We start from the raw sequence: 26,069 nt of genomic DNA on the forward strand, positions 1-26,069 counted from the left end.
AAGCGCACACAATGTTTTTGTTGATTTTAGTTTGCGGCTCTGCGCAAATGCTATGGCGAAATTCACGGGTCAGGGTTGCTCTCAAAATGATGGTTGGAAATTCGTGATTCGTTCGAGGTAAATGTCTATTTAACAACCTCCGCAATAGTGATAATAATAACACGACACCAGAACTAGAAACGGTCTTGCCTCAACAGCCAGTCCACAGCTCGGTCTACCCTCAAGCCATTCCCCATATCAGTTATTCGCAGTGCCTCCTTAGCTTGCGCGTTTGAGAAACCAATGTCCATAATTCTGCCAATGGCCAATCCTGATGTATCTTCGGCCATGCCCTCGAAGCTCAGCATACTCAATCTGTTGAACGTATCAACCCGGTCTTCGATGATAGGGCTCACTTTTCTCGGCGACCAAGAATTGGGCTGCACTCTGCCACCATGTGCGGTATCGGGAGAAAAAGGCCTCGGAGACGAGGGCGTTGTTGGGCTACTGGAGCTCGACTTCCTATGAACTTCTGGTGCGAGTGCACTATCTCGTCGATAAAGCGTACATGGTACTACTTTGTTCTTCTTGTTGCTCATGGACATCTGGCGGTAAGCAAGGTTCATCTCTGCGGTCTGACGCTTCCGAAGTAACGTTTTTGTGACGTCCTTCGTCTGCGTGCCAGCCGTGGTAGCAAGTAGTCTCTCTTCGTAAAGTTGTGCGACTGGTTCTCGGAAGAATCTGCGGCGAGTCATACCAGACTGCAGTGGTGCCCAGTCGGTCCAATCGTTCAATTGAGCAAAGTCGAATCCAGCATCGCTCGCATCTTGGAATCTTGCGAGCTCAAGTACGACCGATGGTCCGAGTGATAGGATATAAGCTATCCACTCTTCAACCACACTGGCCTGTACCATGGGATCCATGAAGTTGCCACCGGTGTGACGGAAGATACCAGTGCTTTGTGCTTTACTTGTCTCTTCTTCATAAGGCTGCATCAATGCGTACAGACATTCCCAGATCTCGGACATATCGTACAGCTGTTCCGCAGACAATCCGGAACTATTTCCAGCTGCAAAGTGGTCTGGTGCATTCAGCAAGATGCCATCCATCTCAAATTCAGGACTGAAACTCAGAGTAGCAGCGCAGCCTTTCTGATGGGCAAGGATACCACCCTTAAGCCAGTCGGTCTGGCCTTTCAGATCATTATCTCTTCCTCTGTCGCAGCCGAAGATTTTGCAGAACGACCAAATACGATAAATGGCGTCCTCAGATCTCGTGCAACCTTCCGTCATGAGAGAAGAAATTGTCTCGGGACGGAGGAAAGACTGACATTTCGTGGCGATGACGTCTTTGAGCTCTTGCACGATAGCACGATCATGGCTGATACATGACATGTAAGTCGAAGGAGTGATTCCAGTATCCTCTAGGAATTCGGCAGGCATAAAGTGGCCGAAGGGGAAGGGTGAGAGCTCTCGTAACTCCCAGGCTGGTGGAGACACGTTGAATAGGACTGACTTGAGAAGATGGAGCTTGTTCTCTTCGTAAAATCTTCTTGCGGTCTTGCTGACCATCGACAAAGAGTCCAAATCCTCGAAGGACAGCGAGGCGGCCATGATCTGTAGACATACAACCTCCTGCTCAAAAGCTGAAGCTGAAGACTTCTTCACCGACGATGCACTCCAAGACAGCCACATAGACTCAACATCGTGCGATAGAGAGCAACGAACGCTTGAAACTCTGCGAATGTCTTCTCCGTGGCTGCTGAGCCTGTTCTCCTGTCTAGTAGGAACTGACTGGCGGCGGACTGGGACATCTATCGAAGCAGGTGCAGGCTTGCCGTGTGCAACACCGACCGGCTGTACCCATTGGCGTTTACGCGATTTCTTAGGCAAGGTGGGCGCCCGGGACACGTTGTCGACCGAAAGATTATAGTTCGGGGGTTTCCCAACAGCATTGCCACCGAAAGCTGTTGGTGACGTCCCCTCGGTAATGGTGCTTAACTGCCTCTGCAGATCATGAACTGCTTCGCTGAAAGTAGGGCTTGGAGCACGGTGGTCCAAGGCCGGGATCTGGAGGTGTTGGAATGTAGGGCCCGCACGAGGGGTATGTCCGTCGGCAGATACCTCATCAAATATGCCCGCTTGTACCGGAGATGTGATGGAGAATGCAGCGCTGACAGATCTCTTAGGCACGTCCAGATAGTTCCAGTGCGAATTTTGTACAAGGTCGTCTGGAGATTCTGCTTCTACGCTTGTCATTGATGAACTTCTGCTGTAGCAAGAACCATTGTCGAACGTATCGTCCTGGAAGATGGTGTTGCTCGATACTGATGACCTGCTGTTATCGCCGCTCGATAGGGATCTGACCTCGCTTCTTCTGTTTCCAATAAGAGGACTTGTAGTGCGAAGGGCTGGGTGTATGGCCATCTCATTTGGACTCGATGGCTGAGGCGATGTCGAGTACCTGGTTGCGACCATGGCAGGCGCAGCACGAATGGGTTTGTATGCAGGGATCGGTGCCTCTGCCCCTAGTATCTGCCTCAATTTATTGCCATGAATCAGCGCCTCATCCCGCGGCGATTGCCTTGGTTTGTCGCCAGGGACAGGTGCCTCTTCTCCCAAGATCTGTCGTAATTTGCTACCAGGTATTCTCACGGAGAGGCGTGGCCGACGTGCTTTGTCTGTTGCTGAAGAGAATGATGTGATTTTTCCTGAAGGCTCAAGCGGAGTCTCTAGTTTCTTAGGTGACTTGCCCACATCCCAAAGCACCACTCCGTCACGCCAGACTCCAATTCTGCTGTCGAAGACACCATGCTGTTTACTCGCAGAGATGACTTCGCGATTGTCCAGAGGAGATGCGGGAGGAGATGTGTTGATCGTACTGGACTTCCCGATGGCTTGCAGGATTTCCTCGTTCGGAGAGATAGCCCTGGCGATGTCCAAGGCCGACATCGAGCGTTCGGCCGAGTTCTGTGGCACGGCATGTAGCACCGTCCCTTCCTGATTCTTCGATGATTTGAACTTGCTCATCCAAAAGCTCTTCCTCGGGCTACTGGGAGATTCTGCTTTGCTGGGTGCAGCAGACATGTTCGTCATGGCTTCGTATATTGAGGATGTCTTCAATTTGGGAGTGATAGTCCCTCGTCGGGAGAATATGGACACACTTCTTCTGGCTGTACATTGTTCATCGGCTTGATTGGCAGAGCAAAAGCTCGAGTGTTGCGCCATAGCGAGGATGGTGAGAGATGAGTGTTGCTGAGTTGAAACTTAGGTGGCTAATCTGGGAAGTACCATTGGGACTGCCTGACTCAATCTCACGGCGTACGGTCGGAAGTCCTCGAGACCACCGGTGTTATATCTCCGAGCGAAAAGACTGTTGGACATGACGGGGAGGTAAGGTGATACTGGGGGGATATAGGAAGATAATGGAGGGCACGGGTGCGAGTATGAACTGCTGTCCCGCCAATACATCCACGAGCTTCCCGCATACTGCAACATCCCGGCAGCCGGAGCAAACATGTACCAACTAGGTTGACAGACATTGGACGAATCGACAAACTTGGAGTGTTGGAGGTAGACGCAGAGTAAGCTGAGAGGAAGGCCGAGGCCGATCTCCCCGCTGTTGCTCCCGAAAATAGACTCTTGGAGGTGTTGTTGCACCTGGGCTCCCCACTCCGTTCATCTTTCGGGGTATTTGATTCGTAGATCTTGAAGCAGCTTTCAGTGACTCCATGAGATATTCAAATACTCATGATAATCATGCCAGTGGGCCCTCTGTCTATTTGACTTCCTGCAAGATCTGCAAAAATCCCCAAGAGCTGACCAGAAGTAAGCGACCGCGCGACCGCAGCACGCGATAACTTGTATCACGTTTCCAGATCGGGCCGCGCATAAACACATGCAGCTAACGGAACCTTCGTCCAGCTTGCATCCATAAGGCGCGGATTCGAATATATTGATCAACGCGTGGGGGGTACCGGGAGCTGTATTTGGAAATAGGATCGGGGCTTGCATGAGCGCCCTCTCACACCTTGCTGTTGGCCAAGTGGTGTTGGTCTCCAGTCTCTTGGAGCTTACGTGGGTTGGTAGGACAAGCAAGCAACTCCCTTCCGGAAACCAGCAGCTGGGCATGGCTTGCGGCTGTAAGAGTCTGACGACTTCCGACAATTGTGAAAGCATTATTCGTCATTTGTGCTCACAGGAAATCCGAGCGGTACAGGTAACAGGCGATTCCCGAGCATGCTTATAACGTCCGACACTCGTGAGACCACAGCTGGACATGTATTGCACGGTGCGTGAATAATAAAAGCCCAGTCGGGACCATATTTTTGTCATTCCGGATATTGTGCGTTCTAACTGATATGCTTCGCAATCAGCTTTGGTTGGATTGGACGCAACCCAGGCAAAGAGACTGACCCGCGATAAATCGACATGGCGACATAAGGAGAAGCCTATTCATATTATCTATAATACAATAACTACTAAGTCACTACAAACTATGTGTTCCATTACCAGTTTGGCAAGGCGGCCGCGGCTCTTCTTCTGGCCTCATCACGCCTAGCCTCAACACGTCTGGCCTCAGCACGTCTAGCTTCCTCACGCCTGGCTTCATCTCGTCTAACATTGCTAGCCATATTCTCTATAGCCTCCACCGCATCTTCCTCATCACTGTCATCCTGGTCGCTCGACATTGAGGTGTCATCGTCATCATCCTGGTTGCGAGTCTGCATGGCTGGCTGCGTCGCTGATCTGGGTGCCGCATCATTCGAGTGAGTTGACAATGCAGCAATGCGACCGGCTGAGGTTCCAGCGGGCTGTGTTGCAGGCTCGTTTTGAACTGTCGGGGTCATCAATGCTGCTGCAATTGGATTGTCTCTTGCCCATTGCTCTGGGTTCATTGATCGTTGGACGCCTTGCTCAATCATATGGCTCAAGATCTGCTCTTCATTCATTTGAACCAGATTGGACTGACGCCAGAAATCTTCAGGGCGCATATTGGCGGCATCGCGCATACGCTGGTCTGCCTGACGCATTAGTTCAACGGGGCCCTGTGCGTTATCCCAATCGAAGGCTCTCGCATTGATAGGCTGGCCCGTGGCCGTATTGGCATTAGGTTGACTTGATGCTGCTCTATCGGGGATTGCGCCAGGAGTAGCCTTCTTGGCAGGTTGGGTTGAGGCAGGCTTATTCGCTTTGCGCCTTTCAGAAGCGGGAGTAGCCTGAGGTTGGGATCCAAAAGCTTGACCCTTTTCCAGCACGTTCTTCAAAGATTCATCCAGGCCCAGCGATCGCCTTTTCTCCTTTGAGGGTTTGGAAGCTTTGGGTGTCTTTTTCAGGGTCGTCTCTTGCTTGGAGCTTGAAGGCACGTCCGCGGCTTTCTCATGTCTCGGAGTTGCGTCTCGGTTTTTCTTGATCGCATTTTCTGGCTTCTTCTCTGGACTATCCTTCACGGGCTGTTTGCCTTTCTTTCTTGAGCTCAAGCCGGTCAAGATGTCAGGAGGTGCGGTTGATGGTGGCGGTCTGAACAGATGAGCATCGTCAAGGATACGACTGCGTCTCTTTTTAGCTTTACGTCCTTGGCCTCTGCGCGACCTTCCACCACTTTCTTCGACGTCCGATGAGTATTCCGAAGGGCGAGCTGTGGGTGACGTGAATGGGTTAATGTGATCATCCTTGCTTTGAGTAGCAGGTGCCATGCTCGTGTTTGGAAGAGGATCCAGGATGTCTTTTGTCTTCTCGCCGAGAACGTTCTCCTTTTGTGCAACGTCTGTCGGTTGAGTGTCCTTGTTGGGCTGGACAGAAGCATTGAGATGTGTAGTGCGCTTGGTATTGGAGATCCTGAAAGGGCCGAACATTCGAGGCGTAGGCTTGGGAAACGGCATTTCGTCGTCGTCATCATCAGAGCGGTAGTTCTCGTCGTAGTCCGAGATTAGACTGTGTTCAATCGAGTCACTACGCCAACACTTGATAGATTCTACATCGTCTGAATCTGAATGTTTATGTGTTTCGAGCACCTTCTTACTCTCGACCACATTGTTGGGATCATTGCGCGCAGGGCCTTTGCCCTGCTCTGAGCACAAGTCTGCACCTAGCAGAGGCACATCGTCATGTCTTTGAACAGGGAGTTGACCAGGGGTATCATTGGCAGCCAACATGTCCGTATCGCCTTCTCCATCGAACGAAGCAACGTCAAATGTTTCTTGCGCTCCAATCTCGGGGCTCGAACTTGGGAACACGGGAGTGGAGTGGGTGGCATGTTCGATTTGATCCTCATCAAGCATCAAAGCATCTTCTTCTGGATCACTGAGCCCATCGGGTTCTGCTGTACTCATCTCGAGTCCAGGCATGCTGTACGCATGGTTTATGTCCTCCTGGGTCGCTGCTAGAACACCAGGTTGTGAAGATGGAACGAGAACTTCATTATGCTTGAGATCTGGGCTATGACCGTTCGTGATCGAGGTTGGACGTGCTTTTGGCGTACGAGCCAATCTTGCCTGTGATATAGACTCGAGAGCTGCCTTGCCGTACAAAGGCTTAGCTTTGGGCGTCGGTATGGATGCGACAGGAGGACTGCTCCTGAAAGCGCTTGCGCCAGGGGAAGCCAACTTCTGATGTTTATGCGGGCTTCCCTTGGTACCTTTTTTCTGAGGGCTCTTGGTAGGGCTGCTGCTGTACATAGCCTCGGATCTTTCAACGGCTGTATGGAGCGCTTCATCCGTGAGGTCCTTGTCATCATATGACGATTCTTCATCGGAAGAGATGAACACACTGTCGTCGATAGCATCGATTGGTGGTCGCGGTGTTGCGGAAACAGGTTTTGACTTTCTTGCAGAGGATTTTGGCGCATGCTGGCCATTGCGTAGGAAGGGCAATTTCGACTGGCGCAAGCTCTTAGCTGCAGGCCAGCCTGGCGATGACAGATTGCGAAGATTGTCATTTGCGTCATCCTTTGTTGATCTCATAGAGGTGGGCTGCGTGGCAGAGATGGAAGCAAATGCGAAGGCAGATTTCCGATCAATAGCAGAAGCTTGTACATTGACTTTCTGATCATGCATGAAGCTGGGTCCTCGAATGCTCGTGATTTTTGCCATAGCAGATTGTGCTACCGAGGGAGCAGTCCTCTTTGGTGTCGAGATTGCTCCGAGTTTGGAAGTACTAGCAGCCTTTGCATCGGGCGGCTTAGTTTGAGGGGTTGCTTCTGCTGTGGCTTTGGTCTTCTGCTTCTTCGAAGTGCAAGGGATAACCACTTGTACTTCAACGACGGATGATCGTCGTCTTTTATTGCCGTGGTCGGTAGGTGATTTGGTGCTTGATCCGGGATGGGTGTACTCGGTGCTAGTTTTCTGGTCGGATGAGGGACGAGGAGTCTGATTGGTGGTCAAAACCTCGGTTCCGATACCGCTACCCAGTGGACGGCTCGGACGTGGTTGAATTGGGCGGCCGGCCTCTTTATCAAGCGCTGACTGCTGGGTCCAGGCGGCCAGCTGCTGTTTGTAATCGTTTTCGCGCTCCAGGTCGTCATTGAGTCGGCGTTGCTTGACTTGATCATCTTGTTTCTTAGAAGTCTCAAGAGCCTCAATCACCTCCAGCTGCCGTGTTTCTTTCGCCCTTCGCTCATCGGCCCTTTCCTTGTCACTGTTGATCTTTGACCTTTGACGTGAAGCCTCTTCAGCATCTCTAGTCCTGTCTCCGCTCGACTTCTTTTTGAAGTCTCTAGCTTTCTGCAACTGCTCTGAAAGCCTGTCAAGGGTACCAGCGTCATTCTCGAACAAGAATTCCACAGAGGGGGACCTTCTAAGATTCAAGGGGTTGGCCTTGGATGCTGCGCGTTTGGCTTCTTGGAACAGATTATTAGCTCTGCTAGTAATCTGACCTGGGGAACGGAGAGGAAAGAACTCTTTAGCCACACGCTTCATCTCAACATTCTCAATTCGGCAAGCCAGGAGGAAGTCGTCCTCATCTGGGGCAAACTTCTCGTTCGTGCCAGTCGAAGCTTGACCACGTTGTAGCTGCTCCTGGTGGCGGGCTTGGGCAATCTTTGCCTTGTTCTCTGCTTGCAGGCGTTCCCGAACCTGGACGAAATGGAATTTGACGCTGTCGTCGGATCGGTCCACAAAACGAAGGTCGTGGAGGCTTTTCCAGGAACGATTGTCGCGAATAGCACGAACGAAGTACGCTTCTTCGTCTTCGGTCCATGTGGCGGCAATACTAGCTTTGCGTTGTTCGATGGCCGCAGCATTCTTTTTTCCAACAGCCTTCGCTTTTTTCCTGACACTCTCCACAGTCCGGGCAGGGAGGTGATACTGCTTGATGTCGGCAGGACTAAGTCCTTTGGCCAGCCCTTCGATAACCAAGTCTATCTCCTCTTCTGACCAAAGACTTGATGATTTCTGAGCGCTGCCTCCGCGGGCTTCACTGCTGTCCAAGCTCTTTCTTTTGTTGGATGCGGATGAGCGAGCAGGGATTTGGTTGTTGGTGCTACTGAGGCGTGGCTGAGAGTCCTCAGAGATGGGATCGGTAACATCAAGTGTCGTTTCAATGGTCGGGGGTGTGATAGTGGCAGTCTCGGCTTGAAGCACAACAGGTGGTTTTTGGGCGCTCGGGACAGCATCGAGTGTAGAGTATTGCGATGCGGTGTTGGCTGCTCTGGGTGGAGTCTCAAGGTGTGGAACAAAGGGAGGGACCTTGAGCGGAGAGCCAAGTTCAGGAGAGCGGACGAGATGTTCTTCGTACGAGTCTTGTGACATGAGCTGCGAGCTCGGAGCTACCTGGCTGCTAGTTGGAGCGACCTGGCTGCTAGAAGCAAAGTGACTGACAGAAGGGCGGTTGATTCTTGCTGGAATGGCAAAGCCGTCTTGATCTATGCGCTTCTCTGCAGGGGTTTCGTGTGACTCTACTGGATGATCTGGGTCGAGATTGTCAAGTGTAGCACCATAACGGCGGAATTCCGAGCGTCTTCTGTTCATCTCGTCTAGTTCCTCGGGCGTGGGCGGTATCAAAGGAGGGTGGAGATGGGAATCGAAAGGCACTGTATCATCTCTACCGAGAGGCAACTGCTGGACCTGGACTACGCGCTTGTGCGGATCTTCAATTGCTCCAAAGATGTCGATGACGGTGTCGCGTATATCGATATCGGCTCCGCTGTCGTCTTGAATTTTTTTGAAGAACCAGTCTCTGTACAGAAGTGTTAGCCGACTCGAGGTGCGCCATGTTTTCCATGCTTACTTTTTGCGTCCGTGGCCATAGTTCTCCTTGTAACGTTGCTCTATGGCGTTCCAGACCTGCTGGAAGGTGGCATCCTCTTCGACTGCGAGCAAGAAGGTCGTAGGCTGCTCAGGCGGTCTGAGCACTCGGGCTGTGATACGAATCTTTGGAGGACGCATAGCGCCGGTCTGCTGGATGAATAAGATATAGACGGCCGCTGCGTAGTACGGAGAGGTCGAAGAAATGGGAAGAGTGACGGAGCTTCGGATTGAACAGACGCGTACGCGACGTCCTTCTTTTGCGGAGACGCGTCTTTAAATTGATTTTCACTTTTGTCTCTCAGCAAGTAAGTCCAACGCAGTTTGCAAGACCGATAAACCCACCTGCGTGTTAACTCGTCTGGTGTACAAGACCTTGTCCTTGTCATTGTTTGCTATACAAAAGCCTTGAGGCAGTAGATAGATCTAGCGAGGTTATGTGTTTTGAGTTTTTACTTGAGGGGAAGCTCTTTTCTGACTCTCTAATGGACTCTACATCGCGCTAGGCGACGCATGATCGTCCAATATCAAGTCTGAGAGATTCCTCATCTCTCCAGCAACAACACTACAGATATCCAAGCGTTGTTTAAGGAAAATAGCGTGCAAGTGTTTGGAGTATCTGGTATCTGACCATTATCTCGACCGTTTGGTTTTAGCTTTCAAGTGACCCTGACTCCGAAGCCTTGACCAACCGTTCGTAACTTCCGAAAACCCACTCTCCAGAAATTGGTTGTCATTGACTCGTGAGGTTGAACTACTCCGCTACTTACTTGTCCGGCCAAGTACTCTGTTGGTCACATCTCTGGGCATACAGTAGACAGGGTCGATTTCTAAAAGCCCTGGATACTGCAGCAGACTAAGGCCGGCGATTCCAAAATGTGTGTGGAAAACGTCGACCATGTCGCCTGCTCTGTCCGAAATGCCACCCATGTTTGGATCCTGACATTTCAATATGAACTCTGCCAGCTTGGTCTGGTCGATCCAATGCACCCTGTCAATCATGGCCAGACTACTCACGACCCACCAACTGTAGCACACATCTTCAAGCTTTTCTGGTCTGCCGTTGAGGCCGCCATTGGGAAGCTGTCTCTCGCTAAGCCAGCCACCTAGCTTGTCAATGTCGACAAGGTCTAGTCGATTCGCAATAGCGAGGGTTCCGACACACGTGAAGACTTGGCCCGAATGTGATTCTGCTCCCGGGCCCGTTCCGTAACCACCGTCGAAGTTCGCGCAAGACTGTACGTGTTCTATGGCTTTCTCGACATCGACCAGATGCATCAAACCGAGCAGGGAGAGGGCATTGAACGCACCGTAGAGAAAGCGGGTATCTGTCTCGCCCCATTCGTCGCCGGCGAAGGTGCCGTTGTCAGGCTTCTGGAGGCTAGCGATGACTAAGGATTGTCAGCAGAATGGCGGGTGCGGGGTTTGTTGAATACTGACAGCGACCTATGCGATGCTTGGCTCCTGGCAGTCTTTGCTCTAGGTCGTCAAAGGCATCCAATGTAGCCAGGATCTGAACAGCACTGACGGTATAGAGCATGTGAGGGTCATGGCCAGGGGCAGCACCAAAGCCACCGTTGTCGTGAAGGCAAGACAGAACAAAGTCCAGCAAGGCGGATCTGGGCAAGGCATCAGGCTGACCAAGTAGATAGAGTGGAGTCAGACCCCAGTAGATGCCACTCATGCGCAAGTGCTCGGTAAGCCAGTATTCGAGTTCATCCTTGCGCTGTGTCTGCTGTCAGCAACAGACAGGCGATGGAGGGGTAATGACGGCGGACCGTATCGAGAGACTGGATGTAGTCGACATGTTTCTGGGCACAGAGCTGCAGTTCGACGGGCAGTTGAGAGAAGCCTCCACGGCCGGGGCCTGCGACGAGCGACATGTGTTGAGGTAGAGCGGTGCGATGGAGTGTGCCTGTATAGAAGCGACGGCGGGTATGAGGGAGCAGCAGCGGCGGGTATGAGGGAGCAGCGGCGGGGTGTTGACAAAGAAAGCTGTGGCTGGTGTTTGTGGAAGTGCTTCGCGTGGAGTCTCCGTAGTCGAGTCGGGATCAGAGGGATCAGCTCCCGTATTGGACCCTGAGTCGAGCGACTCCTGAATGTTGCGGAATGCTCGAAGAGTGGGCGCGCGTCGACGACTCGAGACAAGCTTGCCAATCTCATCTCAATCCCATACCACGCAATCCGCCCGACTTTCTTTCTCCATTCTCTTCATCAGTCTGTCTCTCTCGCTCCCGTATACCATCCAGCAGCAGTTCTTGCCGAGGCGCCAGAGCTTGGTGCATATTGCTGCATCGCTAGACAAAGGCGCGTCGACCTCCCGGGGACAAGTGCAGCCGAAGCCCCCCTGTCGAAAGCGTCGACGAAAGAAAGAGAAAGCAGCCCACCAACTCCACCACGGTCGTTGATGGGTGCACCACCAGTCCGCACCAAGTAGCAGTAGGAGCAGCTCCCAATACCACCCACTGCCCTTGTAGTCGCCCGGACAAAGACCATGGCGCACAAATCTCCCTCGACCCTGGCCGACTCCCGCCCAAAACACATGAGCAGCCCCATTTCCCTCCATGGAATCGACATATCCTCTCTAGATGCACGAGATGTTTTTGGCCTGGGTATGCCCAGTGAATTGACCGCTCTACCCACCGCCTCGCCCGACCTCTCTCGCACACGTGAAGACCCCGAGCGCCAGAGCTCCCGTTCCGCTCATAGTCCTTCTCTCTCAGCCGGCCGCATCACCGACGACAGCACTGTCTCTCACTTCGATCCTCCGCCAGAGTCTCGTTCTCGTTCAGTTTCTACCTGGATCTACCCATACCGCAAAGCTCCTGGTTCCTCCCCTTCCTTGTCTATCCGTGCCAAAGACAACGACGACGGCCCATGTGAGTGATGTCGCCGCTTACTGACTGCTTTGATGTCCTGCGACAGACACTAATGCCCAACAGCCGCGACAGTACCCGCCGTACCACCGTTGGATCAAAGCCAGCGTCCTTTCACTGCCGCTGGCCCCCAACCCTCGCCAGTCATTCCTTCAACTTCGGCCTCCAACCTGAGCTCAAATAACGCGAAGCCTAAACCAGCCAAGAAGCGCATGCCAGTTCTCGGAAGATCAAAGTCATTACGCGCCGAGGATCAGCTCAACGACCTGACAGACACCAAGTCAAAAGCAAAGTCTCCCATACTCAAGCAATCGAAGCACGGAGTACATAGCAAGTCCACTCCTGCCATCGAAATGCCTCCTATGCAGAAACCCCTTCCCGACAACAATCGCAAGTTTATGGGTATCATGCGCGACAGATCGCAAGACAGAGCAGATGCCGACGCTGGCAACAAATCAAAGTCCAAGAAGGACAAGAGCCAGGATCGTGATGGAAATCTTTACAAGAACAACAACTCTTCGGCCTTTTTTGACTTCCGCCAGAGCTCGTCACGCGCCACTGATGGCTTTACCAAGGCTAGCAAAGGCTTGCTCAGCAAAATCACTAGAGGTGGTAGTAACCATGGCAAGCCTCAGCCGGTAACGGACGATGGTGATTATGTTGTGCAAGTTCTCAACAAGGGTCTCATTGAGCAGACCCGTCTTACACGTATCGCCCAGTCATACGACGACTGCAAGGATAAGACCGAATTCTGGATGCCTGCTTTGCCCTGGCGTGCAATTGAGTATGCTGTCTGGTCCTTGACTGCTGCCAAATGCTGACCATCCACAGTTACCTGAACGGAAAATGCGAAGAGGAAGGTCTATACAGAGTTTCCGGTGGTGTCGCCAATGTCAGGAAGTGGAGGAGACGCTTCGACACAGGTGAGTTCTTCCGTCCGATCTGATAGACTTCAGGATATACTGACGCGTCTATAGAGCTTGATATCAACTTGCTGGACGAGTCGGAACTGTACGACGCCAGTATCATCGCATCACTCTTCAAGGAATGGATCCGCGAACTCCCCGAGGACATCTTCCCCAAGGATTCACAGCAACGCATCACCTCACAGCTGCCCACAGAAGTTCCCGACAAGGGCTTTGTCCCGGAGGTATTGCGCCGTGAGCTTCAGCATCTGCCACCCTTCAACTACTACCTTCTCTTCGCCATCACTTGTCATCTCAGCCTGCTGCTCGAGTACCAGCACAAGAACAAGATGACTTTGGATAACTTGTACCGTTGCTTCAACCAATCTCTCAAACTTGACGGCCGTATCTTCTACACTCTGGTCGGAAACTGGCGATTGTGCTGGGCTGGCTGTGTCACGGAGAATGACTATCTCGTTAAGGAATACGACTATCTCAAGCATCCCTACCCCCAGTTCATTCAGGACAGCCTGGCCGCCAATGAGCGCGCCATCTCATCCTCGGAAAGCAGTAACCCCCCTGCGAATGGATCTTTTACCCCTGAAGTCCAGCGTCCCGCCACATCGCACACCCTTCTATCACATTCAAGTGAGAATGACGAACCCTTCATCACACCAGTCAAGAAGAACAAGCGCAGTTCTTCCGACGTTACCGGCTTGTCCCCTATGCGCTTCAACGCCAGCCCCCTCTACCGCGGACCAACATCCAACCCCTGAGAAGCCTTGATCGTTTTGCTGTGTTTTCTTCCGATCGCTCGTGCAGGCATCACGGCTCTGCTTTCGCACGAGACGAGTAATTCAAAACAGGCTGGACCTTTTCTTATCATGCATGCGGATTGATGGTATTCTTCTTCCTCTTCATCCTCTTCCTCACCATCATCCCATTCCATTGCTTCTTACCGTTTTTGCTTTTTTCTTTCTTCGATTTTTGTATGTACGAGTTGATATACCCCCTCGATGTTTTCCTTTTGCTCGGCGTTTCTTCTGGGATTGGCAATTTGGGAGGACGAGAAGGGAGGGAGGGCGAGAATCCCCAAAACAAAAGAGAAAGAAAGCAGTGGATAAAACAAGGAGAAATCTCGAGAAGAAGCAGAGGAGGCTTTTCTTGTTGTATGATCACGGTGGTCTGAGAAGGAAAAGGATAGGACACTCTGTAGCAGGTGAGGCCTTGAATGGTGGGCTACTGCTGTTGATGGCGCTTCTTATGGAACCATGAGACATGAAACCTCTTTTTCTTTTGACATTGCTTTATTGATGCCTTAAGTGGTGATCATCTCGCCCCTCTGGAACATTGAGACAGGGTTGTATAATGTCGGGTGAAATATCACACTTGATGATATAAGATTGATTCAAGAGTGCATGAGAGCAGACCTACTTGATTTAGCACACTCCGGCGTTTAATCACTGCCTCCTCTTGTATCTACTCTACTCGAATATGGTCATTGTGTTTCCAAGGGGTGATCGATATTGGTGGTTAAGGGTATCACCCTGTCTTTGTGTTGATAGATAGATCATCACACTTCTCACGTCACAGAGAATGATCTGAAACCGTTTAAGAGATCAAAATGTAGGAACGGAGAGCTGTGAGGAGTGTTCTCGTTCTCATCGTACCGTTGATCGACGTATCATGTCGCAAGCATTTACCAGCTTCAAATTTGTGCATGCCTCTGCTTGTCAATTGGCATTGCTACTTCTGGCCGTGAAGATTCATGATAACGAGAGCTGAGCGAAGAAAGATGTGCAAGGAACGCCGTGAAATCTGGTGTTACTTGAAAGTGGGAAGGAAGAAGTAGATCTCACTAGATGTTGCTCGAGCAGAGCAGAGCAGCCAGAAAGGATTGAATAACATCACTCAACACAGCCATCTCGAGAATATTGAAATCTGAAGAAATTGAAAGATTTTGATGAGAACAGAAATACTTCTTTTACACAGTTTTGTGACTTTTGCGCCACGCGCCTTTTCCCGGAAGTGATGAAGCTGCCTTCGCCGCTCGACAGAGCGTCTGCCTTGCTCCGGCCAATCTCGCCTGTTTCCAAGCGCTGGTATATCTCTGCGCCCTGAGTCGTGACGTGTATATCGTCTTGCCGCCCCTCGGGCAGGGACGTTTGATTTGTTTATTGTGGTTGCGTATCGGTCGGATATCGTCATGGTGAGTTTCAACGACCACCGAAGCCTGGTGGAGGAAAGCCTCTGCCCTGTCCAGGAGGAGGCTGGAAGCCAGGAGGTGCACCGAAACCAGCTACTGTTGAGTTAGCGATTCTGCTCATTAAACATGATGATGTTGCGAGTCGACTTACGAGGAGCGCCGCCAGGAGCGCCAGGGAAACCAGGAGGAGGACCTTGGAAACCGGCTGTCGAGCTATGTCAGCATTTTCAGGGGAAACGGGTACATCAGAACATACGAGGACCGCCTCTACCACCGAAGCCTGGTGGGGGAGCGCCAGGGAAGCCTCCAGGAGCACCGGGGAAACCGAAACCAGGAGCGGGGCCGCCGACACCTGCAGCGGGGCCAGTAAGACCAGTTGGGGGAAGACCTCTGCCGGCAGGACGAGTAATACCAGGGCCAGCAGTCATAGTGGGAGCGCCGGGACCAGCAGGACCGTCCTTGGCCAGTCTTGCTGAGGGATCTGCGGGCGGGGGACCCTCGACGGTAGAGGCGACAATGTGAGCACCACGGACGATGGTGAGGCCGAGAGTGCGCTTCTCCTCCGTCTCGACGAACTGAGGCTCTGCCTGTCCAGGAGCTGCCGACTTTGTGGGCTTGCGCTTTACTCGGCGGAACTCCTCAGTGTCTGCGAGGACGAGATTCATATGCTTATCGAAGGCGAGCATCTGGCCGGCCATCTGACGTCCGTCCATCATGGTAACGCGAAGGCGGTAGTTGATCAGGCCCTGCATCTTGCCCTGCTTGTTTGCGGCCGCCATGCTGAAGGTCGATGCGCGCGGACGCGACTACTGTGAATGATAGGGTGGGTGGTCCTGAGAAGGTGCGCGAATGCTGCGGCGACGACGAGAGAAGCAGCAGAGAGATGCGACGGGTTGTTGCGAATTGATGGATGGATGGCAGGGATCAAAAGAGTCGGTCGGTCTTGCTCTTTCCAGTCGACGCAGCTTGCGCTTGCCTGTTCTGTGCCTGGCAAGTCTGCGCCAAGAGTCGCGCCTGCCTTCTCCGCAATCCATCACCGAAGAAGTTGGAAGCTCTTGTGCTCCCAGCTTTCCATCAGTCCGTTTCCGCCCATACACATAGACAACAATGGCTGCGACAAAGATGCAAGCGCCGCTGAGCATCCTCAGGGCTTCCGCTCCTCTCACTCGCCCAATCCACACATCCGTCTTCTACGCCGCACAACGACCGCAAGCCTTGTCCTCGGCCCTCGTCCTCTCACGCCATGCGTCATCTGCCGCTTCGACCTCGTCCACTCCCACGCAGTCGCAAACACCACAGCTCTCATGGGATGAGTTTCTCAAGCTTCGCCGTTCTCGCCGCTTCATCAACCTTGGCTCCTCTGCCCTCAGTGGTGCCGCCAGTGTCGCCATCGCCGTTCCGGCTTTCGCCGAGTTCGAGATTGAGAACATTGGCGCACAAATGACTGGTCTGGATCCCATGTTTGTCATTGGTGGTAGCTTGATGGGTGTTGGTGCTGTTGGTTGGTTGTTGGGTCCCTTCTTGGGAACCGCTTTTTTCAACATCTGGAAGGGAAGCGTGAGGAAAGAGTTTGCCAGGGTACGCCATCATCCTGCTTTCTAATCATAGAAGCGTTGTATACTGACCAAATTACCAACTGCAGAAAGATAAGGACTTTTATTCGCACATCAAGAGATTCCGCGCCGACCCTGCTAGCTCCTCTGTCAACAACCCCGTTCCAGATTACTACGGCGAGAAGATCAACAGCGTCGCCGATTACAGGCGATGGCTGAAGGACCAGAGAGCCTTCACCAGAAAGAAGAACAAGAACCTGCTTTAAGCGACCCGACCTTCACCTTACACTGTATTACCACCATTTTGTTCAGCGCAGGAAGCTTGAGCTATTAGCGAATGCATATCGACCTTTACGTCTATTTGTCTGTGTTCAGTGAGTAGTTCAAAACTTGACTCGTAATGTTCTACATGAAAGCCTCTCCAAGTTCCCGAAAGAATGATCCACCTGTTGCAAGAGTATCGTCCATCTTTGACAACATCAAAACTTAGCCCCAAGTTCCTTCTCTTTCTTGATTTGTTCTTCATCAATCACAATGATCGCTTTACCCTTGATCTTTCCTCCGTGAACCAGATCGACCAACTCTCCAATCTTGTCAAGACCATGGAACGGATTGGTCTTTACTTTGATGCCATGCTCGGCGATACACTCGAGCATGCTCACGCTCTGCTCCGGCGAACAAAGCAACGAGCCCTTGACTCTGATGTCACGGAAGATGAACTCGGCGAAAGGAATCGTGACGTTGTCCGGCTGTGCAATCTGCACCATGGTACCGTGCATCTTTGTCAAAGCGCAGGCCAGTCCAGCTGCATCATCGGCATCACTGAGAGTGATTGATGCATCAACTCCAGCGCCTGCAGTAACCTTCTGTACCTCCTGGACCACCGTGTCTTTACCCTTGCGTGCATCAAGGACCACATCTGCTCCGGCTTCCTTAGACAGCGCCAGACCCTCGTCTCGAGCATCGATGCCGATCACGTTCAGACCAAGTGCCTTCGCCATCTGAACACCGAGATGGCCCAGACCACCACCACTGCCGACGAATGCAATCCACTCACCGCTTTTGAGCTCTGCCTCCAAAACGCCCCTCCAGATGGTCCTGCCCGCACATGCAAGTGGTGCTGCACTTTCGAGGGTGACCGCATCGGGAATTGGTGTTGATGTTCTGGAATCTACGAGGGCGTACTCGGCAAAGAAACCATCTCTGTGTACGCCTGAATGTCCTGCAATGTTGGTGCAGTATTGTCGCCATGTCTCTGGGCCGTAGCAATCCTGGCAGTGGCCACAAGGGTGGTATGGCAGTCCGCACATGACGCGGTCTCCAAGCTTGAAGTTTGTGACTGAAGAGCCTACTGCGACAACAGTACCGGCACCCTCGTGCGAAGCTGTAACCGGAAGGTTAGTTCCAAAAGTGCCGTGCTGAACCATGCTGTCGGTATGGCAATTCGAAGCAACACCAACTTTGACAAGGATGTCTTCCGGCGCCAGATCCTTTGGGACAGGAACAGTGTTGATTTTGTATGGCTTATCGAACTAGATTCTGATTTCAGTGTATAGCCCGAGTTAACAATCATGAATTGGATGATACCTCGACCACCTGGATGGCTTTCATCTCGTCAGGAATGTTGCTAAGATCCATGTTCGACGTTGTGCTTAGGTAGAATGGATCGTGATGTGTCTAGCAAGTGTGTTGATGAGAGGCAGAAGAGCGTGTCATTTATTCAATGGCATCGGAAGACCGAGGGATGATGGAACAGACGTCATGCGGGGTGGGTTTGAAGGTGCCGGCGATAGAGGTGTTAACGCCGAAATGGTAAAGATAAATTGAGGCTTCACCTCATACCCACTTTCAAAAAGCTCAATTGCTCCAGGATGGATTCAGGCCTCTTCGTTTATCTTGAAGCAGCCCACGTGATACACGCGTGTATATCTCGCTTAAGGGCTCAATGCCGGCAATACAGATCGGGACATCGCCTCGTGGTAGGATTTTTTGAAATCAATGTCTACTCATGCGACGCTCAAGAAACCGAGGGCACTAGACTCTACTCTACCATCAGCTCGTACAGGTAATGCCATGTCCTGTGAGGTATCGAGTTCGTCCGTCTTGGTAGGCCTGTATAGGCGTTGTTGTTGTGTCGAGAAGCATCAGACTCGAGGATTTGCTGACCTCGGAGCATCAACCACAGCGGCAGGCAACTCTTCTGGACGCCATTATCACCTCCTGCATTGGTTGTTGTATGATCAAATCATGTAGCCAGCGCATTGTCTGAATGCGCGCGAAAGACATCATGAGGAATCGAACTTGTCTTCGACTTGCCCTCCTGTGATTCAAGGTTGGTATTGGATGATGCACACATACTGGAAGGACCATTGGACATCAAGAACTGCTCCAGCAACTACAGTCGTTGCTTAAGAGATCCAGGTACGTCAGAGTCACCAAAGAATACCCGGCGTAAGATGTTGCCGTCGTCGGCAGTAACCCGGATCTAAGAACGCCCGGACGGTGCACGAGTGGCTCTTTCCGTGCGATAAAAGGCCTCCTTCTACACCTGAGGTTGTGTGCGTCCCGACAACAGAATCAACACTGGTGCCCGGTATCAGTTCACTCCTTCCATTCACTTCGTTCATCCAGTCTTTTACTCCTCCTTTTGGAATTTGCATTGATGGATTTGCTAGCTCCTGCATCCACTCAGGTGCAGCAGAGAACCATCCCTCTTGTCTGCAATATCTGTGCATCACAGCCGCACTTCAGCGACCTGTCTCATCTCCTTACCCATATCAGCAGCAAGGCTCATCTGTCGACCTACTACAAGGGCAAGGTCCGCGCTAGCTCCGATGAAGCCATCCGTCAATCCATCGAGCACTACGACATATGGTATGCCGAGAATGACATCGAAGCATTCATGTCAAAGCGCATGAAGCAGAAGGAAGATGTCAAGAGACAGAAGATCAAGAATGGTACCTACCGATGCTCATCTCGAGTCCTTTCGTCCTTGCTGACTCGAAACCCTGCAGAACCTTATTCTAAGCAAAAGGTCATCAAGAAGGAATCCGACTCACCTACCGTCATTCCATCGTCCATGTTCCTTGACGACACTGCTTCCGTCTATCCTTCCCCGTTCGCTGCCTATGCACCCATGTATAGCTGGGCGGCGCACCCGTTCCTGTACCCATCAAAGCAGGAAGAAACCTCGGTCGATCAAGAGGATCAGCATATCCCGAGTAATGTGATGCTTATGGCCCCGAAGCACAAGGCCAAGGCCCAGACACCTCACACTGGAGAGGTCGACGATGACGACACCAGCAAGCTCAAGGGTATCGTCTGGCCAGGCATGGGCTTGTTCGACGCCGCAACTCCGGAGTTGAAGAAGAAGCGTAACCAGAAGAAAGATGTCTCAGTCAACGACCGTCTTGCCGCCATGTCCGAAGTAATCCAGAAGGAAGAGATGGTGTTCAGTCCTGCGGGCTCTCTGCGCAAGGTCCGACCCATCTCTGGTCAGCTGCAATCGGAAGATGATCTGCTGTCGGGTGAGGAGCTTCCCCCACGCCCACCCAAGGCCAAGCGTGCTCCTCGCAAGAAGTCCACCGAAGACAAGAAGCCCGTGAAGGTCGAGAAGCCAGCTAAGGAGAAGAAGTCTACAAAGGACAGAAATTCTCTCAAGGACATGGACACCAACACTAGCAAGGATGTTACTGCCCGTCCCAAGGCCAAGAAGAGAGGTCGTAAGCAGCAATCCGTTCCTGCTATCGCTCAAGAGACTCAAGAGGAACAACATACCGAGGATGAGCTCACTCGTGACGCTGGACGCAACAAGCGCAAGAGAGGCTCTTTCTACCCCGACGAGGAAGAAGAGGAGCAGGACGACACCATGATCGATACAATGGAAGCCACTTTCGAGCAGCCGGCTGTCATGGCACACCTCACATCAGGATACCCACCAGGTCCCATGTATGTCGCCGCAGCACCTATGGGGTTCAGAGCTGCCGAGCCCACGTACATGAACATGAACATGGGCTTGAACCTGGGCATGATGGGTCAAAGCTACTATCAATTCCCCGCCGGTAATGACAGCCAGCCCTCCTACGATCCAGCACCGTTGACGACTTGGGACTACTATGGATACGGTATTAGTGGAAGCATCGCAAACCCTTTGTTCTCTGGCATGTATGGAGGCAGCTTCGGAGATGACGACGAAGACAACGAGGGAACCATCTCGGCACCCATCTCGGAGTCAGACAAGTGAGTGTGAAGAATTGGAACGACGGGATGAGAGATTATGGAATACATATGCAGCATTTGCTTACGACGATAATGGCCAAGACGACGGATTCCGGAAGGTTGCAACATGGGACGGACAAAATTACTTGATTCTCTTTTCTATCTTAGCGTGTATAGCACATGGAGCATGGAACGTACATAGGGACATATGATAGCTACAGCATCTGCGATTGCAAGTAATGCTAATTTGAGTACTTACACCAACATCATCTTATCTGTTGTGTTATCGTATTGAAGGTGAGCGTCTGAGGAGGAGGAAGGGGCGTTGATTGAAGCTTGAAGCTCTCCGCCGGAGTTTGCGGGGCTTGGCGATGTCGGACAGCGTCAGGGTCCCAAAATTTCTTGAGAAAGTCGACGAAGAAAAACACAAAACACACCAAGAGAATAAATCGAGATGGCGACACAATTACCTCCTCCGTCCAAGCGACAAAAGACAGCCGCTGCTGCGCGCTCGCGCGAGCAGGTCGAACCGGAGCAGATGCCCGACGGCATCCAGCGCATCCAGTTCATCGATGCCGACTCGGGCGAATCACAAGGACCTGTTGTAACAGTACCGCTGTCTGAATTATCGCCCAAGAACTTGTCGCTGCTGTTGAACACCCTCCTCGGCCGCGAAGACGCCGGCGACCGCCTCCCATACCGCTTCTACAACCCTCTCGGCACTGGCGATTTCGACCAACAAGCCATCATTTCAGCATTTCTCTCTGGTGACTCGACGACCGAAGTACAGCTCAACATTCCGTGTAGAGCAGAAGCAGTTTTCCGTGTAAAAGCAGTTACAAGATGCTCGGCAGCAATCAGCGGACACGGTGAAGCCATTCTTGCAACACAATTCTCTCCATCATCATCCTCGCGTTTGGCTACAGGCAGCGGCGACAAGACTGCCCGTATCTGGGACTGCGATACTGGTACTCCTATGCACACGCTTACTGGGCATACGGGATGGGTTCTTGCTGTCAGCTTTTCACCCAACGGTCAGCTGCTGGCTACAGGTAGCATGGACAACACGGTGCGCCTGTGGGATCCTCAGACCGGTAAACCTTTAGGTGGACCCATGAAGGGCCACACCAAGTGGGTCACATCTCTCTCATGGGAGCCTTACCATATGCAACAGGCCGGAAGACCGCGAATCGCATCCGCTTCGAAAGACGCCACAGTCCGCATTTGGGATGCCACTAGCAAGCGCTCTGACTTGGCTTTGACCGGCCACAAGGGCAACGTATCTTGCGTGCGCTGGGGTGGTGCCGGTATGATCTACACCGCTTCGCACGACAAGACTATCAAGGTCTGGTCTGCAGACACTGGCTCGCTTGTTCACACGCTCAACTCGCACGCCCACTGGGTCAACCACCTCGCTCTTTCAACAGACTTCGCCCTCCGTACCGCTTTCTACGACCACACTGGCAAGAAGGGCGTGCCCGCAACAGAAGAAGAGAAGCGTGCAAAAGCAAAGGAACGCTACGAAGTTGCTGCCGGCGTTAATAACCAGAAGAATGGTGGAAAGGCTGTTGAGAGACTGGTTTCAGCCAGTGATGACTGCACAATCTACCTCTGGACACCTATGACTTCAACAAAACCCGTGACTCGTCTCCTCGGTCACCAAAAACAAGTCAACCACGTCACATTCTCGCCCGACGGTACCCTTCTCGCATCCGCTGGCTTCGACAATCTTATCAAGCTGTGGAACGCCGCCGATGGAACCTTCCTTTTCACCCTCAAGGGTCATGTTGGACCTGTGTACCAAGTCGCTTTCAGTGCCGACAGCAGACTACTTGTCAGTGGTAGCAAAGACACCACCCTCAAAGTCTGGGATGTCAAGACTGGAAAGCTCAAGGAGGATCTGCCCGGCCATAAAGACCAAGTCTTCGCCGTAGACTGGAGTCCCGATGGTGACAGAGTAGGCAGTGGAGGTCAGGACAAGCAAGTCCGTGTCTGGAGAAACTGATGTCGAGATTTTGATACCCCCTTTATACGATTTCACTTCCTTGTGCATGCAACTGCATCTTGCTCTATTCAATCTGTTCCTTCCAAAAATCGGGTATCGGTGAAGTCTCCCCCTGAATGCCACTTCCCTTCGCGCCTTTCTGGCTTACGTCACGTAAAGGAAGTCTGGTCTCTTGTCGCCCAACATTCTGATCTCTGCATCGTCCTTGCCTTCGACCCAGTGGTCGCGCTCGCCGGCTCGTCGCTTCTTGTTTTCAGCTTCCAGTAAGAAGTGGGTCACTATGCTTCCACCGAACAGGAACAATGTGAGATATGCCAGTACCACACCGTGGCCGAGATAGAATTCCGGTCGATCCTTTGTGCGGTAAATGTTCGAAGACATGACACCCTAGTCAAGTCAGCTTTGAAAATACGATTGATGAGATGTCCGTAAGACTCACCTGGAGATTTCCCCATCCGATGACAACACCAATCGTCACACCTCTCTTGTAAGCACCTTCGACATTGTTGCTCGCCCACGTTACGGAGTTTGCAATCGTCCTAGCTATTGTCAGTGTGGCTCTTGCAGCATTCTATGCTTGGGAACTTACGGATAAATGCCCAGAGCACCCAGGAACGTGCCTGTATACTTGACGCCAGGAGATTGGCTTCCGATGAGCATGCAAAATCCTGTAATGCCAATGAGAGAGACACAGATGTTGCAAAGGCCTCTCTGCTGGGTTCTGTCGGCAACATAGCCAATAACGACGGTCATAACGGCGGCAGCGGCGTACGGTGGTACCGAGAGCAAGTTGGCGGTAGTACCACTGTATCCAAGTGCACTGATGATGGTAGGCAGGAAGAGTGAGAAGGCGTACAATGCGCCATCTGCTCCCATGTAGATGACTGCGAAACACCAGGTCTTCCAGTCTGTCACACTCTGCCAGAAGTAGGTCATTTTGAATTCCTGCGATATTCGGATTAGCATGAGAAAGCTTCAAAGACTGTATCAGGAGGCTTCAGGATTCTTCGAACGTACCTCATGCTCGGCACTTGCTTGCTGGTCCTCTTTCAGTCTCCTGATTACTCTAGCACGATCGTCGGGTGACAAGAATGTGGCTTGGTCTGGGAAATCATGGACCATCCAGTAAGACACAATGCCGACTATCACAGTCACCAGGCCCTCGAGGATGAAGATCCATGCCTGGATTCAAAGTCAGCATTAATTCAAAGCAAAACGCCCGTTGTACTCACCCAGCCTGCCTTTCCACCAACTCCTCTCATTTGCGCAATACCTGCTGCCAAAAGACCACCGAATGAACCAGCCAGCGCGGCTGCCGAGAAGAATATGGCTGCACGGATACCCAATTCCTTGCGCTTGTACCAACAGCTCAGATAGTAGTTGACGCCTGGGAACAATCCAGCTTCAGCGAAGCCCAACCACCATCTTGCGGTCGCTAGACCGGCGAAGTTATGACACAGGCCCATAGTGACCATGCAGATGCCCCAAAGAACCATGATTATGGGCAGGAAGACCCGAGGTGACCATTTCTTGAGCAGGACATTGGTCAAAGGTTCGAAGACGGCATAAGAGACGAAGAAGATGGATAGGGAGGCGCTGTATTGCCCGGGAGTCATGTGTAGGTCATCGATTAGACCATCGACTTTTGCGTTGCCAATGTTCGTTCGATCGAGGAAGGAGATAAGGTAGAGAAACGACAGCTGTTATTGATGTGAGCCATAGCGTGATGGGTGTGATCGCGATAAAACTGACCCATGGGATGAGCTTGAAGTCTAGCTTTCGAACGAGTTTCTTATCCTGTTACATAAACTGGTCAGTCGCTACGTTAACTCCAGTATGGAAAGGGGAGTATTACGATTGCGGCTCTTTCTTCGTCGCTGAGTCCAGCATCAGGATCATACAGGCCAGAGTCAATGTTCTCGAGTTTCGAAACTCCAGCCTTTTCTTCTAGATGACCAGGACTATCCATACTTTTCGTCGAATGCGACATTGTTGCGAAAACCTTTGAGCAGGTCGAGAAAGGTAAAAGCGATGGTGACACAAAGAACAGAAACAACAGGAACAATGTCAGCAGACGCTCACGGTTATATACTCATGCACGGGTGCTGCTGCAAAAGATACCGCCGATCTTCCATCCCTCCGATGATCCTTCCTGTATATACGTTCTCTTATTTGCTTAGGTTCCGCTTGCAGAAGTGCTTTTCATCTTCACCAATTGGAGGTGGCCGCTATCGGTTTCGAAAAACGATGGCAGTGGGCCAGTGGCTTGAAGAATATCGACAATGACGTTTTGCTTATCATGCCACTTGCCTGCTAACACGGCTCGAGTGGTAAGCAGATGGGAGAGGGCGATGATGCAGATGCCGAAGATGGTTGTGTGGAGAAGCGCCGATCTCTTGTGGAGGTGCGGGGGAACGATGACCGAGATCGGGGTTCTTTCCGCAACGGTACAGAGGTGTTTGACATCCTTCGTTCCTTCTTTGATATGCATGGCTATGGGATCAATTCATCGCCAGGCACGAGACTGATCCGGGAAGCTACGGTTAGGTTGAGGGGCCAACAATGCAACAACCATCAGGAAGTCGAGTCGGCACGGTCAAGGGAATCTTTGCCATCGATTCATCTCATCCAATCCTGATGTTCTTCTCTGCTTTGCACCGTGTTGCTCCAATACGGGATACAAGCAATGCGAAGCATCTGAGCGGTTGATTCAAAATGACCTTCTGCTCCGGCTAAGGGCATCCAAGCCATGATGTCCCGTCCAGAACCTCATCTCTGACAAGTAATCTTTCCAATACACAACAACTTGGAAACCCCGCGACACGTTCGACATAAATCCTGAGAACGCCTACCTTCGATACATACCTCTACATGTCCTTCAGCCATGTGCTTCTCGACAGTCTGCATCATCATTCGGCAAGGATGAAACTATGAAACTCTGCTTCAATGCATTCTTTCCACAGCGTCTTCGGATTTGAGGAAAGCAGGGATGAAGGAGTCTGGATCACCATAGCACCTGGACATGAAAACGGAAGTTCAAATGTTTTCTTAGCGCAATATGCCGCCAGTATATCTTTCGCGGCCAG

At 51.9% G+C, this 26,069-nt stretch overlaps 11 protein-coding genes across 11 annotated transcripts; 4 read left to right on the top strand and 7 right to left on the bottom strand.

Annotated features, from left to right (window-relative positions):
* Nucleotides 1-91: 91 nt before the first annotated feature.
* On the bottom strand, nt 92-3,179 carry M438DRAFT_296138 (uncharacterized protein). Its single transcript, XM_029901896.1, has 2 exons — nt 2,583-3,179; nt 92-2,498 (listed from the first exon to the last, which is right to left on the bottom strand). The coding sequence occupies exons 1-2, from the start codon at nt 3,072-3,074 to the stop codon at nt 174-176; spliced, it is 2,817 nt and encodes a 938-aa protein (XP_029761221.1). The 5' UTR covers nt 3,075-3,179; the 3' UTR covers nt 92-173.
* A 273-nt stretch (nt 3,180-3,452) lies between these two features.
* On the bottom strand, nt 3,453-4,244 carry M438DRAFT_205718 (uncharacterized protein). Its single transcript, XM_029899372.1, has one exon. It carries the CDS (start codon nt 4,155-4,157, stop codon nt 3,699-3,701), a length of 459 nt encoding a protein of 152 aa, XP_029761222.1. The 5' UTR covers nt 4,158-4,244; the 3' UTR covers nt 3,453-3,698.
* Nucleotides 4,245-4,323: 79 nt separating this feature from the next.
* Nucleotides 4,324-9,502, bottom strand: M438DRAFT_396863 (uncharacterized protein). Its single transcript, XM_029909282.1, has 2 exons — nt 9,204-9,502; nt 4,324-9,152 (listed from the first exon to the last, which is right to left on the bottom strand). Exons 1-2 carry the CDS (start codon nt 9,359-9,361, stop codon nt 4,487-4,489), a joined length of 4,824 nt encoding a protein of 1,607 aa, XP_029761223.1. The 5' UTR covers nt 9,362-9,502; the 3' UTR covers nt 4,324-4,486.
* An 84-nt stretch (nt 9,503-9,586) lies between these two features.
* Nucleotides 9,587-11,237, bottom strand: M438DRAFT_318130 (geranylgeranyl transferas-like protein type II beta subunit). Its single transcript, XM_029902778.1, has 3 exons — nt 10,999-11,237; nt 10,661-10,946; nt 9,587-10,611 (listed from the first exon to the last, which is right to left on the bottom strand). The coding sequence occupies exons 1-3, from the start codon at nt 11,101-11,103 to the stop codon at nt 9,983-9,985; spliced, it is 1,020 nt and encodes a 339-aa protein (XP_029761224.1). The 5' UTR covers nt 11,104-11,237; the 3' UTR covers nt 9,587-9,982.
* A 477-nt stretch (nt 11,238-11,714) lies between these two features.
* On the top strand, nt 11,715-13,777 carry M438DRAFT_272451 (uncharacterized protein; the record flags this gene model as incomplete). Its single annotated transcript, XM_029900567.1, has 4 exons — nt 11,715-12,099; nt 12,163-12,880; nt 12,928-13,019; nt 13,074-13,777. 4 exons carry the CDS (start codon nt 11,715-11,717, stop codon nt 13,775-13,777), a joined length of 1,899 nt encoding a protein of 632 aa, XP_029761225.1.
* A 979-nt stretch (nt 13,778-14,756) lies between these two features.
* Nucleotides 14,757-16,151, bottom strand: M438DRAFT_318134 (Sm-like ribonucleo protein). The gene is made up of 3 exons (XM_029902779.1): nt 15,464-16,151; nt 15,359-15,412; nt 14,757-15,300 (listed from the first exon to the last, which is right to left on the bottom strand). Exons 1-3 carry the CDS (start codon nt 15,984-15,986, stop codon nt 15,218-15,220), a joined length of 660 nt encoding a protein of 219 aa, XP_029761226.1. The 5' UTR covers nt 15,987-16,151; the 3' UTR covers nt 14,757-15,217.
* Nucleotides 16,152-16,211: 60 nt separating this feature from the next.
* On the top strand, nt 16,212-17,205 carry M438DRAFT_345239 (Pam17-domain-containing protein). Its single transcript, XM_029905405.1, has 2 exons — nt 16,212-16,785; nt 16,850-17,205. Exons 1-2 carry the CDS (start codon nt 16,315-16,317, stop codon nt 17,024-17,026), a joined length of 648 nt encoding a protein of 215 aa, XP_029761227.1. The 5' UTR covers nt 16,212-16,314; the 3' UTR covers nt 17,027-17,205.
* Nucleotides 17,206-17,239: 34 nt separating this feature from the next.
* Nucleotides 17,240-18,398, bottom strand: M438DRAFT_296150 (GroES-like protein; the record flags this gene model as incomplete). Its single annotated transcript, XM_029901897.1, has 2 exons — nt 17,240-18,292; nt 18,348-18,398. The coding sequence occupies 2 exons, from the start codon at nt 18,396-18,398 to the stop codon at nt 17,240-17,242; spliced, it is 1,104 nt and encodes a 367-aa protein (XP_029761228.1).
* Nucleotides 18,399-19,313: 915 nt separating this feature from the next.
* M438DRAFT_365024 (uncharacterized protein) lies at nt 19,314-21,003 on the top strand (the record flags this gene model as incomplete). The annotated part of the gene is made up of 2 exons (XM_029907761.1): nt 19,314-19,717; nt 19,775-21,003. Exons 1-2 carry the CDS (start codon nt 19,423-19,425, stop codon nt 21,001-21,003), a joined length of 1,524 nt encoding a protein of 507 aa, XP_029761229.1. The 5' UTR covers nt 19,314-19,422.
* Nucleotides 21,004-21,432: 429 nt separating this feature from the next.
* Nucleotides 21,433-22,983, top strand: M438DRAFT_272799 (WD40 repeat-like protein; the record flags this gene model as incomplete). Its single annotated transcript, XM_029900583.1, has 1 exon — nt 21,433-22,983. One exon carries the CDS (start codon nt 21,433-21,435, stop codon nt 22,981-22,983), a length of 1,551 nt encoding a protein of 516 aa, XP_029761230.1.
* Nucleotides 22,984-23,127: 144 nt separating this feature from the next.
* On the bottom strand, nt 23,128-24,952 carry M438DRAFT_272246 (pantothenate transporter liz1; the record flags this gene model as incomplete). The annotated part of the gene is made up of 7 exons (XM_029900549.1): nt 23,128-23,370; nt 23,423-23,522; nt 23,573-23,928; nt 24,001-24,165; nt 24,216-24,683; nt 24,736-24,780; nt 24,839-24,952. 7 exons carry the CDS (start codon nt 24,950-24,952, stop codon nt 23,128-23,130), a joined length of 1,491 nt encoding a protein of 496 aa, XP_029761231.1.
* Between the last annotated feature and the right edge of the window lie 1,117 nt (nt 24,953-26,069).

This window comes from Aureobasidium pullulans (assembly GCF_000721785.1).
Source record: "Aureobasidium pullulans EXF-150 unplaced genomic scaffold scaffold_8, whole genome shotgun sequence".
Taxonomy (NCBI): domain Eukaryota; kingdom Fungi; phylum Ascomycota; class Dothideomycetes; order Dothideales; family Saccotheciaceae; genus Aureobasidium; species Aureobasidium pullulans.